Source organism: Dasypus novemcinctus, chromosome 4, assembly GCF_030445035.2.
Source record: "Dasypus novemcinctus isolate mDasNov1 chromosome 4, mDasNov1.1.hap2, whole genome shotgun sequence".
Classification (NCBI taxonomy): domain Eukaryota; kingdom Metazoa; phylum Chordata; class Mammalia; order Cingulata; family Dasypodidae; genus Dasypus; species Dasypus novemcinctus.
This window is the reverse complement of record NC_080676.1, coordinates 109,001,416-109,025,269: the sequence shown is the minus strand read 5'-3', so window position 1 is coordinate 109,025,269 and position 23,854 is coordinate 109,001,416. Positions and strand designations below refer to the sequence as shown.

At 39.0% G+C, this 23,854-nt stretch overlaps 1 protein-coding gene and 1 pseudogene across 1 annotated transcript; one reads left to right on the top strand and one right to left on the bottom strand.

Annotated features, from left to right (window-relative positions):
* Positions 1-787: 787 nt before the first annotated feature.
* On the bottom strand, positions 788-1,762 carry LOC105745593 (olfactory receptor 5H8-like). Its single transcript, XM_012523068.3, has one exon. The coding sequence runs from the start codon at positions 1,715-1,717 to the stop codon at positions 788-790; it is 930 nt and encodes a 309-aa protein (XP_012378522.1). The 5' UTR covers positions 1,718-1,762.
* Positions 1,763-16,253: 14,491 nt separating this feature from the next.
* On the top strand, positions 16,254-17,365 carry LOC101438945 (cytochrome c oxidase subunit 4 isoform 1, mitochondrial pseudogene; annotated as a pseudogene).
* Positions 17,366-23,854: the final 6,489 nt, after the last annotated feature.

The window sequence follows — 23,854 nt, the reverse complement described above, 5'->3', positions numbered from 1 at the left end:
ACAGAGTAGCCCTGCCTTCACTATCTTAACTTAATGAATTCCCATTTTTGTTTATTTCTCTGTGTGTATGAGAAATTCAACATTTCTCAATATATTAGAAAGAAAAACCTATTGATGGGTAACAGAATTGCTGGTTCTTACATGTGGTCACCCAAACACAAGCCTGCAACCACTCCAGAGTTCAATATGATTTAAGTCTCCAGAATATGCAGTGTTTTAGAAACCAAAGACTTCTTACTCCAATTCATTTCAGAGGAATTGTACTATCTTAACACTTAATACCTTTACAAAGTCATAGAAAAGAATGTAAAAACATTTAAAATGTTTACATTTGTTTTTTGCTTTAAATGCCATATATAACATGATTAAATTCCTTATATGTTTTTGGATAATATACATAAATATATTAAGGAGCTTATTAAATTCTAACCACTCCAGTCATTTAAATACTGGATGATGGTGTATGATCAATTTAATATGCTTTGGATTCAATTTGCTAGTATTATGTTGAAGATTTTTTGCATCTATATTCATAAAGAAAATTGGTCTGCAGTTTACTAGTGATGTCTTTATCTGCCTTTGTTGGAGTAATGTTAGCTCACAGAATGTGTTAGCAAAATTTCCCTGGTTAAAATGGGGAATAACCACAATAGCAAGTTTATAAAAATAGTAGGACAATTATAATTATAGAAAACTATATGCACTTATCAAATCATAGCCACATCTAACTATAAAATATTATAAATGTTTTAATGAAAAGAAAACTTTTTAATATTAGAACTTTACTTTAACATTTCCCTTTAAAAACTTTACCCAGTGAATCTATGACTTTCTTGTTTCTCAGGCTATAGATAATTGGATTTAAAAAAGGAATTATGACAGTATAAAACAGAGAATCCATCATGTCTTGATCATCTCCTTGAGAAGATCGAGGGTGCACATACATGAAGAGAAGAGGGCCATAGTATAAAGAGACAGAAAGGAGATGGGCTCCACAGGTAGAGAAGGCTTTTCTTATGCCTTTTACAGATTTCCTTTTTAATATTGTAAAGAGAACAGATGTATAAGAGAAAAGAACAGTCAAAATTGTGAACACCTGAATTGAACCAGAGAAAATAAAAACAACCAGAAAATTTATAGATGCATCAGTACAAGAAATTTTAAACAATGGTATGATGTCACAGTAGAAGTGATGTATTATGTTCGATTTACAGAATGTTAATCTGAATAAAAAACCTTCATGAATTAAGGCATGAAGAAGGCCTCCTACAAATGAACAGACTGACAGCCGAGTGCATAGCCTATTGGTCATAATAACTGGATAAAGTAAAGGATTGCATATAGCTAAATAGCGGTCATATGCCATTGTGGCCAGAAGAAAACATTCTGTGGTTACACTGATAGCAAAGGAAAAAAATTGTATCATGCATTCAGAGAGAGAGATCATTTTACTCTTCGATAAGAAGCTAACCAGCATCTTGGGGGTCACTGTGGAGGATAGCCAAGCATCCACAAATGCTAAACACCCAAGGAATAAGTACATTGGGGTGTGAAGGTGAGGGTCATTCCAGATGAGAGAAATCAGTCCTATATTTCCCACCATGGTGCTGAGATATACCACCAAAAAGATCAGGAACAGGGGGACTTGCCACTCTGGTTGATCAGTAAGTCCTGTGAGAACAAACTCTGTCAACAATGTTGCATTTTCATTTTCCATGTCCTCACTGGATGTCCACTGAAATAAGATAAAATAAATGTAAAAAAAAAGTTCATTCACTAAGGATTGTAAGTTGAAAATTGGGGGAAAAGACCATCCTCTCAGAATGGCGATTTAATTTTATTTAACACTACTATAGTTGGTAGAAACAATTTTGGAAGATTGAAAAAATGGTAATGAATGCAATTATATCATGCCAAAATGTCTAGAAATTAAATTTAGAAAATCAAAAGACATTGTATGGGTATGCTAAATTTACAGGGACACTAATGAGCATGAGTGTGGGAAAGCAATTCTATGAGATAGAGAAATAGGCTCAGGATCAGGGGTAAAGAATTTTGAAGGGCTAAAGTTACAAAATGAATTGAATCCTATGTGCAGGATCTTGAGTTTTATCCCTCAGGCAAAAGGCATGCACTGAAAACATTCAGGACACTTTATTAGAGTAATTGTTTGGCAGTGTAGAACAGGTTATCAGGAGGAGAAGCTGGCATCAGGGTTACTATTCAAGAAGCTGATACTATTGTCTATTGGATCCCAAACTGGATTACAATTCAGAATTGCTTGAGGGAGCATTTTGTGATAAATAAAGATTGTGAGATTTTAAGGTAGAAACTGGTTCATTAGGTAAAAAATAAGTTCTTAGAACATGTACTTAAAGAGATGCCTCCTGATGTGAAGAGGTTGGTCAGTGAAGGATAGAGGAGTTACTTGGTGACTGGGCAGATTACCATCAAAAATTGAAACTGACAACTCAGACGTATTGGTAAATTTATGCAAAGAAATATCCTGTGAACATCCAGGTGAGATGTGTTAGTAATATGAGTCTACTAGAGCTGAAAAGAAATTTGAATTTGGCAGCATTGTGATAGTTGAAGTAATGGTTATGAATCCATGGAAAGTGTATAGAAAGAAAAGGGCAGGGAAAGAATTTTGATGAAGTGGCATTAGAGAGGATATCTATTATTTATTGGATGGGCAAACATCTGATCCCCTTTCTGACTCCATGAATCTTGGTGGGGATCAGAAGCTACCATCCTCTCTAAAGGCCAAAAGACTTAGAAACTCATTTTCCCATACCACCTGCTCATGGAATGAAAAGACTTGACTTAGGTTTGGCCAGTCATGCCACCAATCCAGGATTTGGAATACTGAGAGAGGGAGAAAAAGTATAAAGAGGATAGAGAATTGTGGTAGCAAAGGCAGCCAAGGCAGCACAATCAAGTCTCTGGCAAATGCATCCTGCATCCATGCCAGTGGCATTGGCAGTATGAGCTTTGGTATCTGAAGTTCAGCAGCAGTGACTGCAGCCCTCACTATGCTAGAGTTGGGGCATAATTTTGACTGTTGACTGGCCATCTATCTTTCTTTTATTTCTATAATTTTTCCCAGCTGATAGCTTCAATATCCCTAGCACTTCTATAAAATAGCTATTTTCCATTTAATAAATTCATTTACTGCTTAAAATACCAAAGCTAGCTTGTGTCACTTGAATCCAAGATCCCTAGCTTGCACAAAAGAGAGACAAGGGAAAAACAGAGAAGTATCCTGAGCAGAGTGGTCAGAAAAACAGGAGGGGAACTGGGGAGCCTCTTATTGTAGAAATTAGAGAAGAAAGATACTAAAGAAGAACAAAGTGAACTACAGTGTCAAATGCCAAAATAAATGTTCTGGTAGTATAAGAAGTGAACAGAGATCAATAAGTATGAAAATTAAGTGATTAAAGCAAGTATTAAGGCCTTCTGTGAAAGCAATTTCCACTTCCATTTTGTGTTAGAATTCAAGCCAGAGAAAAATGATTAGTGAATGGAAAACAAGGAGTGCAAACAGTGAGAATGATACAGTATTCCATGGTGCACCATGGTCAGTAAAAAATGGTTGACATTAATTAGTCTACTTTTTGTAGACAAATGTAAAATCATTTTCTTGTGGAACATTTGAGAAGAGGAGAGAAGAAGTAGTGTAAAGGAGAGTAGAAGTAAAAAAGGAAATTTGGATAGGTGAGAATAAAACAAGAAGAGAAAGGAAGAGAAATAGGCTGAGAATAACAGACACACAGATGGAAAAGTGTAAGAAAATGAGCCTAGAGGGAGAAAAGAAGTGTCAGAGAAAGGCTGAAGCTGAAATGAAAGGGAAGACATCTGCTTGGAAGTGAATGTGTGTCTTAATTCTGATATTCATTAAAATTTCTGTCAGTCTTGATGATTTTTCTTTTCTGGTCAAAATTTAAAGTTTATTTTTTCCTATAGAGTTTTTGTAAGAAGGAGGCTATATAAACAACCAAAACCAATAATTCTAGTTCTTAAGTGGATTTTTTATTTGACATGGGCTCCCAAGCAACCCCAAATCACTAAATCATTAAAAACTCTCAGATTCAGTTTCTGTTGTAGATACTTAGTCATGAATACTGGAGGGGGCTATAGATGTAAACATTTTCTGCATATTTCCCCATCTAGATATACAGATACTTAGATATAAATAGACCTGATATTATTGTCAGAAGTGGATACAGGAATAAAGTAACTAAGGTAACTTACCTTGAAAGAGATTTAATCAGAGAAGATGATTAAACACAATGTTGAAGCTCAACTCAGAGGTTGAGCACCTGCTTCACCTGTAAGAGGTCCTGGGATCAATCCCTGTGATCTCCTAAAAAACAAACAAAAAAAAAAACAAAAACAAAAAAATATACATTATGTCTATTTTATTAGAATCATAAGAAAGATTTCTTTTTATAAGACTGATTATCATCTGAAAGACAAAATCTGTTTTTTTAGTTGCTTAATATACTAGATCAACAAAACTTATCTTTAAAAAATCACGATAGCTAGGTTAAAAATATAATAAAATATTATTAAAGTGAAAAATTCAGTCTCAGAGCAATTTTGTTAAGCCAGATTTTAGCATCTCTAAAAATATACAGATAATATACTAAATTTTCTCAAATTTTCAGCAGGTTATTTTGGTGTCTTTTCCACCCAACCTAAAATTATAACAAATTTAACAGTATTTTAACTTTCTATAAACAGAATAATAAAAATTAAAGAAATAATTTCTTTCTTACCTATATTTTGTAAGAAATTTGGAAAACTTTAAAGGTGTTAGACTTTCTAAAGTGACAAAAGTACAGGAGCACAAAAATGAAAATAACAAAGGTAACGATTCTTTTCACAGTGATTCATTTTAGAGGTTTCATTTCCCAAACTCAGCAATATGTTATTTATATAATTTTGCTTTGACAACAAGAGTCAACCCCAATTGTAAAAGTGTAAAAGTGAAATTCCCCTAAGAGCATCCAGGGATTTCCTTTAGGACAAAGTTGGATTGTTCATCAAACATCATGGACTTGGACACCTATGAGAAGTCCATGTTGTTGCACGGGGCATTACAGACTTTGAAATTGTAAATATCAAGTCATTGCAGACTCATGCAGTTGTAACAATTAAAACTGCACCGTATGCCATCCTTTTGCACTACAAATTAAACTTCTGACATGTTTATATAGAAAATTTGTTTCTCTGAGCGCACTGATTTAGTATGGTCTTGTCCGAAGCTATAAAAATCATGATTTTAATGAGGCCAAGTACTAGATTCCCTTCATGAATCAAGAGAAAATAAAATTGTGCCCTCATTGCAAACTGTACCTCAAATTACTTATCTTCGCACTTTGAACCTAAATCTGAAGGATGAGAAAGATTTAACTAAGCAAAAGTCATGGAGAAGAGAAAAAAGAAAAACAAAGACAAAAAACTTCAGCGAAAGGTGGTCAAAATCATTGCCACCCAAACTTTAATGTCTATGGGTGGATCTACTGCAGGTCTTGTTAAAATGAAGATTTGGATTGAGTAAGTCTTAGGTAGGGTCCAAGAGTCTTCATTTCTAACAATGCAGTGCTTATGAGTGTATGCCACCCACAAGGTCTTGATCATTGGAAGGCGTAAATTATGTGAACGACAAGTGATAAATGTGACTGCCATGCAAAGATAGAGCAGGGAGATGCCAGATATAGCCTAAGAGGTCATCATTTGTGGGCTCACACTGGTTCTTAGGGACTAAGGCAGGGTGTCTGAATGATACTGAATCACCAAAAGTTGATTCAATTTAAAAAGCAGAATAATTCTCCAATATTTTATTTGTTCATCAAACATGAAGGGCTTTGCCTCTATACCACAATGCACTAGGATCTCTTGTATTTTATAATCTAACAGTAAAGCGGTGTTAAAAGTTTTACCTGCTTTAAGTACTGGTGTAAGAGAGGGGAGAGGAATGTCATAGAGATGATAAATCACTTACAGCTGAACTATGTAAGTCATACAAATGACAAGAATGGGATGACCACCACCACAACTCATTTTTTTTTTCCAGTGATTTCTGGAGTATCACTAGCACTGTTAAAGCTTATATTACAGAACTGGTCACATTCAATTGATTATAAAATATACATAGTGTAAGAGCACTTTAAAATTTAATCTTCATATAATCTTTCATCAAATGCGAGAGAAATCTGCCGAATTAACCCAATTTTTCCTGTGCTAATGCCTTAGGAATTTCGTTAGGATACAATATAGCAACTAATGGGGGCTTCTGTGAAGATGCAGGGTCAACTCACAAGCTACTTGCAGCCTTTTCTGGCACAGTTGCTCCAGACTTTTGTCCCCTTTCCAGTTCTTTTCACATTAGGGAACAATGCTTCATACCTTAAAAAGAAATAAATGTGTATAGGAATACTTATTTTATTACACATCAAAGAACATATTGTAAAAAGGTATATTTTTCTTGAGGATCAAATCATAAATATATGTCATGTCCTACAAATTCAACATGTGAAAACCCTGAATTGCAAAAGGAATAAATTAAAATGGTTACGTACTCTATGGAAGTTACCATTAGAGTCATTTAAATCCTCTTCAGTGCTAAAATTTCTATTATTATTGAAGTTAATACAGTGTGGATATTTGAAGACGTATGTACTCTAGAAAAACATATAAACATGTTCTTAAACATAGTACATTCCAATGGCTGCGAACCCATTGTCAATAGGAACCTGTAGCAGTTTGCTATTGCTTATGAATTCCAAAAACAAATACTGGATTCTGTTTGTAAACTGATTTGTTCCCCTGGACATATAAGATTGTATTTGATTCAAAGGTTTCATGTTTACTTGATTAAATTATGATGAGGGTTTTTATTTGCCCATGTCAGTAGGACGTTGGGTCTCCACCCACCACTACAGAGGGGAGAGCTCTTTTTTTTGTCTTTATTTACTTTTTAATGTTACATTAAAAAAATATGAGGTCCCCATATACCTCCCACCACCATCATCCCCCTCCTCCCCCCATAACAACAACCTCCTCCATCATCATGAGACATTCACTGCACTTGGTGAATACATCTCTGAGCACCGCTGCACCTCATGGTCAATGGTCCACATCATAGCCCACACTCTCCCACAGTCCACCCAGTGGGCCATGGGAGTACATACAATGTCCAGTAACTGTCTCCACAGCACCACCCAGGACAATGGCAAGTCCTGAAAATGCCCCCACATTACATCTCTTCCTCTCAGGCCCTACCCCCAGCAGCCACTATGGCCACTTTCTCCACACCAATGCCACATTTTCTTCGATTACTAATCACAATAGTTCATGAATAGAATATCAGTAAGTCCACTCTAATCCATACTCTATTCCTCCATGCTGTGGACCCTGGAATGGTTGTGTCCACTCCACATCTATATCAAGAGATGTCTTAGATTCCACATGGATGCTGGATCAATTCTCCTGCTTTCAGTTGTAGGCACTCTTGGCTCCCTGGTGTGGTGATTGACCTTCTTCACCTCCATGTTAGATGAGTGGGGTAAGTCCAGTATACCAGAGTGTAGGAGTTGCAAGTCTGTTGAGGCCCAGGGCCTGGCTATCACATGGTCAGTCCAGAGATTCAGGTCCCTTGGGTATACATTAAACCCTAGCACCACCTACAGTTCCAGTAAAAGTAACAGGAGAGGCTTGTGGACAAAGATCACATCTGAGTCTAGCTCCATCACACAGAAACATAAACTCCAAAGTAGGGCCAACTGACGTGGCACTGAGCTCCATCTGCCATGACCATAGAACCTGTGGGTCTCTGTAGCCCTCAGAAGAACCCATACCTGGGATTGTATCTAGTTTATCTCTCTCTGGGACTCTGCTGAGGTGTGCATAAGGGCGACCCCTCTGATAGTGGAACCCAGGGAAGAAAATACACAGGAGAAGAACACAGAGGAATAGAGAATACTTCATAGTCATGGTAAAGGGCCTGGGAAGAGAGAGATCCTGATAATCTACAGCAGACTTTGTGGAGAGAACAGAGCAGCTGAGCCTGGGAAGAAACAAGCCCCAGGGAGAGAGATGAGCCTTATCCGAGCATGTACCTGATATTAGAAGAAGCCAGAACCATGGACCCTGAAGAGGAAGGCTGAACCCTGGCAGAGACTGGTAGCTGTCTTGCTCAACACGTGGCAAATGACTTTGGGTGAGAAAGTATCTCTTATGGTACCTTGAGTTGGACTCTTTAGGGACTGGTAACTGTAAGCTTCTATCCCAAATAAATACCCTTTAAAAGCCTAACAGATTTCTGGTCCTTTGAATCAGCACCCCTATTGTTGATACAATACTTTTAATGAAGTTACTTCAGTTAAGAAGGTGTAGCACACCTCAATCAGAATGGGTCTTATTCCTATTCATGGAGTCCTTAATAGGTGGATTGAAATCCAGTCATAGAGAGAGAAACCCATGGGAAGCAAGAAGCTGAACATCAAGGAAAACTGGAAGAAAAGGGAGAGGCTGCCTTTGAATTGTCTTGTAATAGAGGAGACCAGGACCAAGGATCATTGGCAGCCAGCCCCAGAAAGACACCCCTAGAATGTCAGTTTATGGGAAGAAAACACTGCCATGATGGCACATTGATGATACATTGATTTAGACTTTTCCAAGCCTTAAAACTGTGAGCCATTAAGTTTCCATTGTTTAAGCCAACTCATTGTATGGTATTTGCTTGAGCAGCCAAGAAAACTTAAACACAGTATTTTACTTTTAAACATTCATTCATTTTAAGCAAACACATAGCAAGGTCTAATTTATATTACCTTTAATTTTGCAGAGATTTGGAGAAGTGCCGTAAGAAAAGAAGAATAACCCTCTTTCTGTTTTTGCTTCATCTTTTAAAACATCAGAGATGTTTTAAATTTCTTTCATCTATTGACTTAGTGGTTAGTGTCCCAGGATATGAAGTATACTTTACCTCTCCTGCAGCCTTTCATTTCTTCCCAGTCTTCCAGTCTTCTGTTCTCATGTTATCTACTGAGCTTGGATTGTCAACCATGTGTTCACAAGCTTCCTTGATTGTCCCATGGCCCTTTCCTTCACAAACCTTAGCTCTGGACTGTGGTATTCATTCTTCTTATCCTAAATTTGAGATACCAAGAATAGTTATTTAAAATTATAAGACTTTGCTATCTAACTTCAACTGCTTAACAGTCCAACCATTTCTGATTATTGATTTCCTACTTCCTAACACTCACTTTGCAAATCTCTATAGATGTTAACTAGTGGAAACCTTTATTCTTCATCCTCATTTCCACAGAAGGAACTATGTCCCTCTCTTTAAGCAAAGAATGCTGGAATGAGCTCTTCCAGTTTCTCCAAATCTTGTTTGATTCTCCCTGCAAAAGGAGCAATGTAGTACCTGGTAGGAGAGATTGCTGGGATCCTGACATCCACAAGAATCAGCATAGTGTGCGGTGGTTAAATACCTAGCCTTGGAGACAGAATACTAAATTTATAATCCCAGGTTTCTCACATAGCCTTTCTGAGCCCCATTTTTTCTCATCTGTGAAATGTTATTCTTATTTATTTTACCTTCCTAATGGAGATGTGATTATGTAAATTGCTTGGCACAAAGTAGTCACTCAAAAATGCTGGTTATTACTGGTTGCTTTGCAAGAGGTTGAGGATACCAAGCCTCTTAAGTAGTGGTCTTTGGACTAGGCTGCACAGTGGAATGACTGGAGAATGTTTTAAAAATACTTATTCTTAGATTTTATCCCCATAAATTCTAATCTAGTTGGTCTGCCTTTCTCAGTGATTCTAGTGGGTATCTCTGTTTTTAAACTACTTCTCTAAATTAAGAGATGGAGTTTTTTTCTCTTATAAAGACTGTTATAAAAAGACCAGTGGTCTCTGCTTTGTACTTATTCTTTGGAGTAACACACCTGGCACAGTGTCTGCCTTCTAGAATGTACTTCTCTAATGTGCTTTTCAGCACTTTCTCCTTCTGAAATCTGGTTCTTTGAGAAAGACCCTAATCCAGGGGTTCTTTACCTTTTTTGTTCCACAGACCCCTTTGCCAGTCAGGTGAAAACCACAGACTCCTTAGTAAATCTACACTACGGTGTGTATTATTTAATAAATATACCACACATGCACCAACAAGTTCTCACAAGAATAATGTTTTTTTATTTAAATTCAAGCGCAGGGACCCCTTGTTAAGAATCCCTGTGGCCTGAGGCATCCCAGTTCTGCCGACTGGTGATATACATACGTCATCTTTCTGAAGACCCAATACAAGCCAGTGGCTGTTTCTAAGGTCCACCTTTCACAGGGAATAATAGGAAGCCTGATTTCTTTGGTGTCAGTCTAAATTGCTTTCTCTAATCCAGTACTTCCAGAGACTTCATAGTTGGAGTGATCAGGCCTCTATAAAGAACGTGGAGGCATTTACCCCTATCTGCTTATAAATTCCTTGCATTCGTACTCTATTGGTTCAAACCTGGAAGGAAAGAGGAATAAGTGAGTGTCTGACCTTAACTTCCATATAAGAAGACATTCTTTAAGCAGAGGCCTGGAATATTATTATAAATAAAATGAGGATATTATTTGCCTTTTAGGGATGATTACATATAAATAGCTTTGAACACCTCCCTCGACATCACTAAAGTTCAATAAATGTTAGGTACTATTTGTGTTGTATGTGTGTGTGTGTGTGTGTGTGTGTGTTTTGAGGTACTGTGGTCAGGGATTGAACCAAGCACCTGGTATGTGGAAAGTCAGTGCTCAACTGCTTGAGCCATATAAGCTCTGCTTTTAGGTACTATTTGGTAGCCAACAAAGCACACAGGGAGGGGAAAGCCTTTGCCTGTTTTTTCATTTTTTTTTAAAGATTTATTTATTTATTTCTCTCCCCTCCTCCCCCCCCCCCCCAGGTTGTCTGTTCTCTGTGTCTATTTGCTGCGTCTTCTTTGTCCGCTTCTTCTGTTGTTGTGAGTAGCACGGGAATCTGTGTTTCTTTTTGTTGTGTCATCTTGTGTCAGCTCTCCTGTGTAAGGCACCATTCCTGGACAGGCTGCACTTTGTTTCACGCTGCGCGGCTCTCCTTACGGGGTGCACTCTTCGCGTGTGGGGCTCCCCTAAGCGGGGACACCCCTGCGTGGCAGGGCACTCCTTGCACACATCAGCACTGGGCATGGGCCAGCTCCACACGGGTCAAGGAGGCCCGGGGTTTGAACCGCGGACCTCCCATGTGGTATTTGGAAGCCCTAATCACTGGGCCAGGTCTACCGTCCTGCCTGGTTGGTTTTTTAGGCTCTGATATACAGAGTATTTGGGCAGCATTGTGACTTTCCTTGTGGCTGCACTTCAAAGGGGATAAAAACTTTGGCTGGTATTACATTATCACATAAACTTTATATCTTCCAGTTAAGGTTTAAATCAAAATAGACATAGCTTCACGATTCAGGCTTTTTAGCCAAACTTGTGTCTTATAGTGGAAGAAGTTTTGCTTTAATATCTTGTATTTTCAATATTTTCTTAGTCAGGCTTGCCCTCATGTGGGGCTTTGGGCCTTTCAATGATTTTTTAAACAATGGTTGGAAACTCAAAATTAGCTGCAGCAAAAACCTGTCTTATCTCATTTAAAATGAGTCTATTGGAGGAATAGAAGGCATTTAGATTCTTGTGGCTTATTCTCAGGCTCCTGAAATCAACTACTTTGTCATGCAACCCAATTAGGTTTGGATGGTTCATTTTAAGTGCAGAGGCAGATACTTTTTGCAGAGACCCATTCCATACTGAGTTCACCCACTGAAGGATACTGGATATTATTCATGAGCAGTTAACAAGGTGATGAATGGTACTTTTTCTGTAGCCCTGGATTTTGATGGGGATGTAAATGTATGAACAGATATGAGATAATCTAAATAAATTCTAAGGAAAGGTAAAAACCTTGAGGATAGAACTATTTCAGGGCTTATTTAGAGGCAGCAGAACCCAATTTTATCATACCTACTGTGGTAGGTTGAATTGTGCACCACAGAAATAATGTTATTAGTATTAATATATTCCTGTGGCTGTGAACACATTATAAATAAGACCTTTGAAGATGTTATTTTTAGTTTAGGTGTGGCCCATCTGAATGAAATCAGATGTTAATCTTGTTACAGGAGGCTTAATGAAGAGTAAGCCACTTGGAGGAATAGAAGTAGGAAGCTAATAGAAACCCCATTTAGAAAGAAAGGAGAGGACATCATGATGTGATAGGAAAGCCAATGAACCCACTAGTTGCCAGCCGACAATCCTCAAGCCTCTGAAACCCTGAGATAATGATCTCCTCCTGTTACTCCAACACATTGTGCAGTATTTGTCATAGCACCCTGGCAAACTAAGGTGTACCAGGCATCCAAACTTCACTCCAGGCAGTGTCATCTCCCTCTTTATGAAATATGTAGATAACAGAAGAAGAAAATGAAAGAGAAGGCTGATATGGGCTTGTTCCTATGTGGTAGACGCCATTCTATGTTGACAAGTAAAGCTAACTTCTAGTAAATTCATGATATCTAAAGATCTGATTTGTATTCAGACAGCTCTGCTTGTAATCCCAGTTCTAACTTTACTATTTGAGAAACTTGGGAAAGCAATTTTATTTTTTTGGTCTCAATATGATAATAATGGCTTGTTTTGTTTTGTTTACTTTTTTTTCTTGTTCATTCATACAGGAACACACATAAACAATAAGGGTATAGTAAAGATTGTGAACTTACAAAATAAATATACATAACATCACACAGGGGTCTCATACATCATCCCTCCACCAACTCTTTGCATTGGTATGAAACATTTGTTACAAACTATGTAAGAGCATCATCAAAACATTACTACCAAGTATATTCCTTATCTTACACTTGGTGTATTTTCCTCCCAAACCATACTATATTTTTTAATGTGTTTTTGTTACAGATATTGTAAACTTGCAAAACAATCATACAGATGTGTAGATTTCCCATACAACTCCACACCCTGGAAAGAAAAGACTAAACAGTCAGGAACTTAAAAGCAGAAGCAGTGCTGGTAATGTGGAATCATCGCAGATTAATATGCTTACAATTTATTAAACGTTTAACTTGTGCCAGATACCATGCTAAGCACTTCTGCCAAACATTGCTGGCACAAGTTAAACGTTTAATAAATTGTAAGCATATTAATCTGCAGATGATTTCACATTACCAACACTGCTTCTACTTTTAAGTTCCTGACCGTTTCAGTTTGCTAAAAGTTGCCAATGCAAAAACACCAGAAATGGGTAGGTTTTATAATGGGAATTTATTGGGGTTATGAGGTTGTGAAAATATCCAAATCAAGGCATCATGAAGATGCTATCTTACAAAAGTCAACTGATGGCAATCCTGGACTATTGCCATGTGGCAAAGCAGAATGGTAGCCAGTCTTCCCTTTCTCCTCCAGGCTCACTTTCTACCCAAACTCACCTAAGGGTGAACAGGCATTTGGCTCATTTCTCCTTTGTCTATAACTCTTCAGCTTTGCGCTGCTCCACTGATTGCAGCCACTGGCCCCTCTCTCATCATCTTGAGAGTTTCTCTCTTTCTGTGGCTGTCGGCAATCCTGAAATCCTCTCTCACATGGCAGAATTAAAATTCACTGCTACCATTACATGGGTATGACATGTAATGTTTGAGGGGAAGTCTAAGGTCCAATATATTAGTAGAAGGAAAGCTAAAAACTGTATGATATACAGATAAAATAGTAAAACTTCATGTAAAAGATGAATATGGATGATATAACATATATAGGACAGTTTTTACAAAATATGAATGGAAATATGCCACAAAGAAGGGAAAAAGAAGAGCTGATATGTACAGCAGGGGAAGCAGAGAGACTGAGAGCTGGTGAGTTTTGTTTATTATTATTATTGGAATAATGAAAGTGTTCTAAGAATGATTGAAATATCAATACAAAAATATGTTATTATGTTAAATACCACTGATTTTACATTTTGGGTGGATTTATGCTTTATTAATACATATCATTAAAATTGATTTGTAAAAATAAATCACAATTGTATTTCTCTGTGTGTTTTTGCTTTCATTTCCTTCTTGTATTAATACAAGATTCCACCAAGAGAACCAAGAGCCAACCTGGGTCACATTTTAATGAAGTATGCCAAACAAAGGCTTGCAGCTGAATACAGTACAATTAAAGGGTCCCACACCTACAGAAATGGATTATCTTCAATAACATATTTTCTGGGATTCACACAATCTTCAAACTGTCACACTGACCAAAATTCCTTACTGCCTTCAAGACAACTTCATTTGAATATTTTCATACCTAACACTTTATATGTACAAATTATACCCATCTTTCTTCTCATAACTTCTCTGCATCCCATTTTTCATACATTTCATCCTATCACCTAGACTTTCAATTTTGACATTATCTTTGATTTCTCTTTATTCCTTGCCTTTGACATCTAATAAGTTACAAAATCTTTTGGAGTCTATTCCCATAATGTCTATCTCACCATACTCTCCTGTCACCACAGTTCAGGTCCCCTTGTTGCTGAAGATAATGACTTTATCTGTTGGTCTCCTTGCTACCACCTCACTCTCTATAATCCATTTTATGTATCCTGCCAGCCTAATTTCCTAAGGTACAGATTTAATCACATCAATCTTTTAATAAAAATTTTTGAGTCCCCATTGCTTATAGGAACAATCTAGAATAACGTCTAGATTTAGTCTAATATCCAAGCTCTAACATCTTGCTCTATCTTTGCAACATTTTCTCCTATTCACATTCCTTTTACTTTGGTCAATGTAACTGTGTCACATTTTTACCCTGTTTGTACTTTTTTATATCCAAGCATGGTGTCTTTATAACTGGACTGCTGCTTCCAAATATTGAAATCCTATCCTTACCATGCAATGAAATTTCAGTTTCTAAATACATAATGACATTGTTCAGCAAATAGAATTGTTTAAGGCTCATCTCAAATGTCTTATCCATCTAAACTTCTATGGTATGCTGAGTAACCCCACCTTTCACTTTGTAAAAATTTGTAATGTATACAGCATCTTGCCCATTTCATTTTCTATCCTCCCAACATCTCCAACATTGCCTTGTAAAGCACAGTTCATGGGAGAGAGGTTTCTCAGTGATAACCCCGGAAATCTTTAGAACTCCCTATTGTAAAACCTATGCATGAAACTGCATTTGGAAAAGGAATAAAATTCATAGCCCAATTCTCAAGTTTAGCAATTTAGAGAGAACAATATATGAAATGTATTTCAAAGAAACTTCAAGAATTACAGGTATAGTTCCTCCCCACCCCCCACCCCCCAATTATGTAGAAGAAGATTTAAGTTCACTTCCTTTTATTTTTTTTTTAGGTTCACTTCTTGGTCAATTGAGACACCACAGTTTAATTCATTAACTTGGGCTTTTGTGATGTTTGCACATTTTATATGAAGTGTTTATACTGGAAAATGTTTAGAGTTTTTTGTTGACTTGTTTGAAGGCAACAATTCAGAAAAAACATTGTTGGAGATATTTGATGAAATCAATGTAAACTTATCTCTTTTTTATGTATGAAGGAACATTCAAGGAGACAGGGTATTTTTAATATAAAAATTAAAAATTTAATAGGTATTCAGAGGGGAGTAAGAGAAATTGAAAGAATATTAAAAATGAAGATGTCTCTTGTCTAATCATCAAGATTAGAGAAAGCTTTACCACACATTTCCAATCAGGTCCTTTTCCCAAATTTACACAATTTTCCCAATGCTACACAATTTTCTCTTGATTCCATATTTTGCTCATATTGAATTAATAGTAGATGTTTAATAAAGAGCATTTTTTTCAGAAGGACATAGTCATATCCTTTTAAAATGAACACTTTTTAAATTGTCTCCTAAATAATCCATTATAATCAGCAATTTATCAAAAATCTTTTAATTTCTTCACATTACTTTTAGATAGATTCCAAAACTTTTAACAGGGTCTTACAAGCTCACCCACAATTTCTACTCTTCAGACACACTGACCTTCTATTAGTTTTTCCTATGGGCTATGGCCCCTAAATTCTTTGATCCTTCTTCCATTGAGAAGTAAATTCTGTGTTCACTCTCCTTTGACTATGGGTTTGCTGGTGATTCCTTGGCCAATAGAGTTTGAGTGAAGTGACCCTACTTGGTCATAAAAGGCCAATGATGGGTTCTCTTGGAACAACAGATCTTAGAACAGTCATCAGTGGTATGTTTCCTCTTAGAAACCAGCTTCCATTCTGTGAAAATCCTAGGCCACATGGAGAGGCCCTACAGAGTTGCTACAGTTGAAATTCCAGGCCAAGCTGTCAGCTGACAGCCAAGCTCATCTTCCATCCCTCTGAGGGTGATCTGTCTTGGATATCCAGTCCTGTTGAGCCTGGGATGACTCCAGCCCCAGCTGCTATCTCACTGCAACCCTATGAGTCTCCAAGCAAGAAACAGATAGCTGAAACCAACTCACCAAACTGTGAGAGAGAGTAAATTGTTGTTCATGCTTCTACATTTTGCAGTTGTAGGATATTCATAGTATACAGACTAATGCACATTCCTACCACAGGTTTTCAAACATTTTTTCCTGAATGGTTTGTTCTGATTGCTGGATCCACTCCTTCCTTTCTTTAAAAACATACCTTTATATCAAATTAAAAAAACAGACAAGCAAACAAACAAACAGAAAAGGACAGCTCAACAAGTTATGGAAGGATTATTCCTATAAAGTTCTGTCCTGGCAGTTTTATCTCATCTAATTCCAACTACTAACTCAGTTGTAAACAACACCAGGGTATTAAACCTAATTGGCAAGCGAGCGATTTCCACCTCAGTGTGTGTGAGTGCATGGAAGCATCGTGAAGAGTGAAGCCTATGCTTCTCAGCTTATGTTTACCAGTGTGACTATCCCCTGCTTGATGTGGCTCATGTCAAACACATGTCTGTCAGACAGAAAGCCTTGAAAGAGAAGGAGAAGGCCTCCTGGAGCAGGCTCTCCATTGATGAAAAAGTTTAATTTTATCATACGAAATTCAAGGGGAGCTTTGCTGAAATGAACAGAAGCCCCAATGAGTGGAAGATGATTGTGGGCACTGCCCTGTTCTTCACTGGTGTTGTCACTGCTCTCTTCCAGATCTGGGAGTAATGCTATGTGTGTGGCCCATCCCAGACACCTTTGAGGAAGACTGGCAGCCAAGCAGACCAATACAATGCTTGGTATGAAAGTCAGCTCAGTCCAGAAGTTTTCTCCCAAGTGGGATTACGACAAGAAAGAATAGAAAAAATAACCCTGCTGTTAATTTAGCTGAACCTTAAATTTGTTGTCCCCTCCATGCAACTCAACATATTAATACTTACTGGAAACCAATGAGTTTGCTGTAAATGAGTAATGATTTTAATAAATTATCAATTTACTTGAAAAAACGACACAAGAACAGATTAGGTAATGGCATATTTAAATTCTCTTTATTAATGAAAAAAAGAAGTGAAAAAATGTTTAATCATATCTCACAAAACCAAACCCCATATTCTTTTTTTATCTTTAGCATTAATATAGTATCAAGTTTGATTTTGCCATTATAATGTTGTTCTAACTATAACCTACAAATTACATTTTTTATTTTTCCCATGTATCACTACACCAACTCTTTATTATAGAAGAACATTCCTGTATACATATCATTAACCAGAATCCTCACCAGTGCCCAAACCGTTGTTATAATTCTCTTTTAAAATCCTCCAGCTCTAGCATTAATATCCTTAGATTACTTGTTTCAGCCACTATTATATCAATAAATCAATAGTGTTTGCTACATTCACTATAATGTATTAATCTTCTAACCACTTCTTTTTATCTAACTCCTATTTATTGTTCAGATCAAAGTGTAATATATATCTCCTCAAGGAATTCTTTCCTATCTTATGTCTTTTTAAATATTTTCACATCACTGAAATTCTTGTTCCTAACTTGTGTAATAAGAAATTGAATGAAGTAGACAGTAAAGTACAAGTTTACAAGCTTTTCTATTATTTCTTACCAATCCTCTTAAACTCTACTAAATTAAATAAAATCTAAGGTAGATTTTGGGTATTTAATAATTACTGAAATATTCTTATTTGGGGAGGATAAGTCTAGCCTGATAGTCACATAGTTCCAATCTGTCAGTGAAACTACTATAGCCTGTGCATAAATCCAAACTTATTTTATATCCAAATGTGCCTAGAAAGCCAATTGAGAAGTATAAACTCTATAGGCTTTGGATGTTCAGGGAGGATGCAAGCCAAATGTGCTAAAAACCTACCTGGAATGTGGGGGGCTTGAGCAAAAAGCTGACTTGAAATGTGGGGAATATGTGTTAAATCAAGCTTACCTGGAGGAAATAACCTATCTAATACTCACATAAAACACTTGAAGAAACTAACAAAGTCTTTTTGCAAAGAAGCACAGTTTGCCTCCCCACTCTTATTTCCTCTGTATAAAAGGGACCCAAAAATTCTATTCAGGGTTCAGTTTTTATTAGGACAGGGGTCCACCATATCCAGTCAGTCAAAATAAACCATTTTCCTTCTCAGAGTTCTCATGTCCTGGCCTTTGATACTGCATACACCTGACTTCTCTGCTACTACATTTCTAGGGGATTCTCCCAGGATTGTGCTGAGAAGGTCAGAGGCAGCAACAGTTGTTTGCCCCCTTCTGGATGTCTCCAAGAAGGCTGGGAGGTCCTGACTGAAACCCAGCCCTGGGCACCCCTGGACTCCCCTTTTAGTCCAGAAAGAGGTTGTGGACTTTGCCAGAGCCCTCCCGGAAGAACTGGAGCACTGGAGGGTTTGAGAGACCATGAGAACGAAGCAAGGAGCTCCGCATGTCAGACAGGTAAGACCCCCGGGACCATAGTGCAGGAAAAGCTTATTTATAAAATTAGGAGGGAGCCTGATCCACTCTCTAAAAGGGGAGGCCCCAGTACTCTTGAGAATATGGGAGGAAGCTGCCTCCTCTCCAGGTCTGAGAAAAGGAAAGGGGGGTGGTTGTGTGTGTATGATTGTGGTGCCTGAGTGAGACACAGAAAATCACTTCTGCATGGCAAGTGTGGAATCCCAATCTATGGTTCTGTGGTGACTGCATACAATCAAGGGCAGTCTGGGGGGGTCCCTGCAAAGGAATCCTTTTCTGAGTTGGGGGCTTATAACAACCCGCCTAAGGTTAAGAGGCACCAAAAGCTCCTGCGGGGGACATGGCTGGAAACAGATGAAGTTTAAGGCTTGAGTGAGTGTTGTGTACCATTGGCACAGGGTGGAAACATGGGAAACACACACAGTAGGACCCTGTTAGGTTGTATGCTGAAAAACTTCCCCCATTCATTCCATGAAGATGTATACGGCATAAGGTTCCAGCCAGAAATGCTTAGGATGCTTTGGAAATTAAAGTGGCCAACTTTTGGCTGTCCCCAGGAGGGCACTTTAGATCCCTGGATCATCTGTAAAGTCCATAATACAGTAACTGGAAACCCAGGACACCCAGACCAGTTCCCCTACATCAATGCTTGGGAAAACGCTGTGAGTCAAAGTCCACCCTGATTAGGGAAGTGCGCAACTAAGGAAGCCAGGATTTGCCTAATACAAAGACCCAGGATTGCTCTCCCAGGGACCAAACCAAATAATCACCATGCAAAGGGCCAGGAGAAAGTACACCCCAAGTCTAGTGCCAACCCACTCATTTTAGAAGGGCCATGGGAAAATAACTTCCTACCACTTTATGCGATTGCTCCTACCCTGGCAGTACTAAGGAATAAAATGATCTTGTCTCCCTAAGCAGTGCCCTGTTGTCATCATCCGCGTGGGAATGTACGACACCCACACCATCCCCGGCGCTGCTTTTATCACCATCAGAGAGGGCACCTATACGATCCCTGTAATTGCCTTTATTGCCATCTGCACCAGAAAGTCCTATACCATCCCCATAGCTGCTCTTGCCATCCCTGCAGCAGTGTTGGGCACCTTCTGCAACAGAAAAAGGATGCAGACCAGCTGCTTTTACAGCTGGTTGCCCCTGGCAATGCTGCTGCAGCACTGCGGATCAGTCAAGAAGGAAATGTTGAGAGGCAGTAGCTTAAACTATGGGGAGCCCTGGGGGCAGAGGGAGCAGAGAAAAAGATGGCCTTCCAGTTATCTCTCCAGGAAGTCCGAGCCCCAATTTATTATGATGCGGATGGTCAGGTTTGGGGAACCGACATTCATCTATTGGTTCTTTACCACAAAGGACTTCTTTAAGGGGAAAAGCCACACCCCACCATTCTCAGAAAAGCCTCAAGCCATGATGGACCTTTTTCAGTACCACAAACCCACCTGGGCTGATTGTAAACAACTTATAATGACTTTATTAAACTTTGAAGAAAGAATGTGTGTCATGCAGGGAGGTTTAACCTGGCTTAGAGAACACCCACCTGAGGGAACTTTGGACAGTGACCAATATGCCTGCTTGCAGTTCTCAGATGTAGATCCCCTATGGGATCCAAATAATGCAACAGGCTCAACCGACTTGAAATGTTCCATAGGGCCTTAGTTGAAGGATTCAGGGTGGGGAGCCAGAAAACAGTAAACATGGCAAAAACTACCCAATTCATACAGGCTTTCAATGAAAGTTTGGCTCAATTCTATGAGAGACTGTGTGAAGCATTTTGTGTATACATGCCCTTTAATCCAGACACTCCTGAGAGTCAAACAACGGTCAATGCAGTGTTCATTGCCCAATCGCAGGCTGACATCTGAAGAAAGTTGCAGAAGTTGGATGGGTATGCTGGAATGAATATATCTCAGCTCATGGAAATAGCTACTAAAGTCTATGTCAACTGTGATATAAAAACAAGGAGGAAAGAAAATCAGAAAATGAAGAAAAAGGCAGATCTTCTGGCAATGGCAATCATGGAAAAACCCAATCCTGTGTCAAAGAGAGTAAACTGGGAAGCCCCTGCTCCAAGGAGAGAGAAAGGCCCACCTCTAGAGGGAAATCAGTGCATGTACTGCAGGGAAGAGGGGCATTGGAAGCAAGAGTGTCCCAGCCAGCCACTTGACCCTTCTGCTGCAGCCAAAACATTAGCCAGGAAAGCTAGTGGGCCATCACAAACCAAACCCTGGGTTCATAAAAGTTCAGGAAAACACCCTGCAAATCAGATCATTGGGCTGCCAAAAATAGAGGACTCTGATAGAGATTATTAGGACAGACCAGACTCCTATTCTCTTGGCCCCATGGAGCCTATGGTCAGAGTCCAAACTGGGGACAGCACCATACATATGATGGTTAACACTGAGGCTCAACATTCTGTAATGACCAAGCCAGTTGGGCCTCTATCAAAAAAACAAGCCACTATCATAGGGGCAACTGGCAAAAGTGCCCAACAGCCCTTCCTGCAAGCCTGGACCTATAAATTGGAAGCAAGGAGGTCACTCAAGAATTCCTTTATCTTACAAAGTGCCCAGTCCCCTTCCTGGGTTGAGACCTGCTGTCTAAACTGCAGGCTCAAATTACTTTTAATGCCACGGGACAATCCACACTGACACTGGGGACACAAGACCCTCCGAAATTAGCGCTAACCCTTCCTCTGCAGGAGGAATGGAAACTGTTTTGCCTCAGTGAAACTGGCCAATCCATGCCCACACAGCTCCCCTTTGAAAATGTACCCAAAGTATGGGCAAAGGGTAACCCAACAGGGATGGCACATGACATTCCTCCAATTTTTATTGAAATAAAGTCCTCGCCAATCCAGTAAGCATAAGGCAATATCCAGTTCCACATGAAGTACAAGAAAAAGCCAAGCTACATATTCAGAGATTACTGAATGAAAGCATATTGAGGCCATGCCAGTCTCCATGCAACATCCCTCACTTTCCAGTTAAAAAAGCTGATGGGGATTACTGCCCAGTCCAGAATTTAAGAGCAGTTAATGCGGCAGTAATAAGTCTCCATTCTGCAGCTTCTAATCCATATACTCTTCTCAACTTAATACCCTCATCAGCAATCACTTTCCATGCCTAGATCTTAAGGATGCCTTCTTCTGCATTTGGGTAGCACCCCAGAGTCAGCCAATTTTCACCTTTACATGGAGTGATCCAAACTCAGGTAAAAAGCAGCAACTAACATGGACGCGATTACGTCAGGGATTTAAAAATGCACCCACTATTTTTGGATAAGCCCTAGCCAGTGATCTCAAACCCTTTAAACCAGAAAGCCATAACTGTTTTCTCCTCCATTATGTAGATAACCTCATTCTCAAAAGTCTGAGAGTCTTGCCTGACAGGACCCAGGCCCCCACCCCCCCTTTTTTTTCTGGAAAGAACTTACTTTTATTTTTGTTTTTTCTTTTCTTTTTTTTAATGTTACATTAAAAAATATGAGATACCCATATACTCCCCACCCCCCTCATCCTACTCCTCACATAACAACAACCTCCTCCATCATCATGGGACAACATCTCTGAGCACTGCTGCACCACATGGTCAATGGTCCACATTACAGTTTACACTCTCCCCCAGTCCACCCAGTGGGCCATGGGAGGACATACAATGTCCAGTAACTGTCCCTGCAGTACCACCCGGGACAACTCCAAGTCCTGAAAATGCCCCCACAGTACATCTCTTCTTCCCACTCCCTACTTTCAGCAGCTACCATGACCACTTTCTCCATGACAATGCTACATTTTCTTTGACTACTAATCACAATAGTTCATGAATAGAATATCAGTAAGTCCACTCTAATCCATACTCTATTCCTCCATCCCATAGACCCTGGAATGGTTATGTCCACTTCACATCTATATCGAGAGGGGCCTTAGGTTCCGCTATCCCATGCCCTTTTAATGCATCTACAGCAAAAAGGCTAGTGGATGTCTAAGAAAAAAGCCCAAATCTGCCAACCTCAGATAAAAACTCTAGGTTACAAAATAACGCAAGGGTGCCGTGGATTAGGACTTGAAAAAGAAAGCAATCTGTAGTCTCCCTGCCCAACACTTGCTGGAAGCTGTAAGAGTTCCTCAGAGTGGCAGAATTCTGCCACAATTGGAATTCTGCCACAATTTTGGGTTCCTCACACACGCATTATATAAAGCCACAAAGGGGGGAGATCTTGACCCCCAGCTCTGGGAAAGTCCACAGAAAAACACTTTCACTGCTCTCAAACAAGCTCTAATGGAAGCACCGAGCCTCGCACTTCCAGATCTCACTAAACCTTTCTACCTCTACATTCACGACCGCCAAAGCGTTGCAGTAGGAGTACTCATGCAATACCTTGGTTCCTGACCAAGACCCATAGTGTATCTATCCAAGCAACTGGACACTGTAGCCCAGGTATGGCCCTCATGTTTGCAAGCTGGAGCAGCTGCAGCCATGTTTACACTCAAAACTATAAAATTAACTCTTGGGCAGCCTATAACTGTCTGGGTTCCACATTCAGTAATCACAATCTTAGAAGCCAAAGGAACACATTGACTTACTAACAGCTGCCTCGTTAAATATCAAACCCTATTATGTGAAAATCCATCCATCCAACTGGAACTTGTAAAAACCCTAAATCCTGCTACCCAGCTACCCATGGAGCCAGGGGTTCCAGGCCATAACTGCCTGGAAACATTGCAAGAAGTATATTCCAGTCAGCCAGATCTCCAAGACCAGCCACTGGCAAACCCTAACATGGAGTTCTTCACGGATGGGAGTAGCTTTATGCAGGGCAGCAGTTGGCAAGCAGGATATGCTGTAGTAACAACCAAGACCACAGTAGAGGTTCAGCA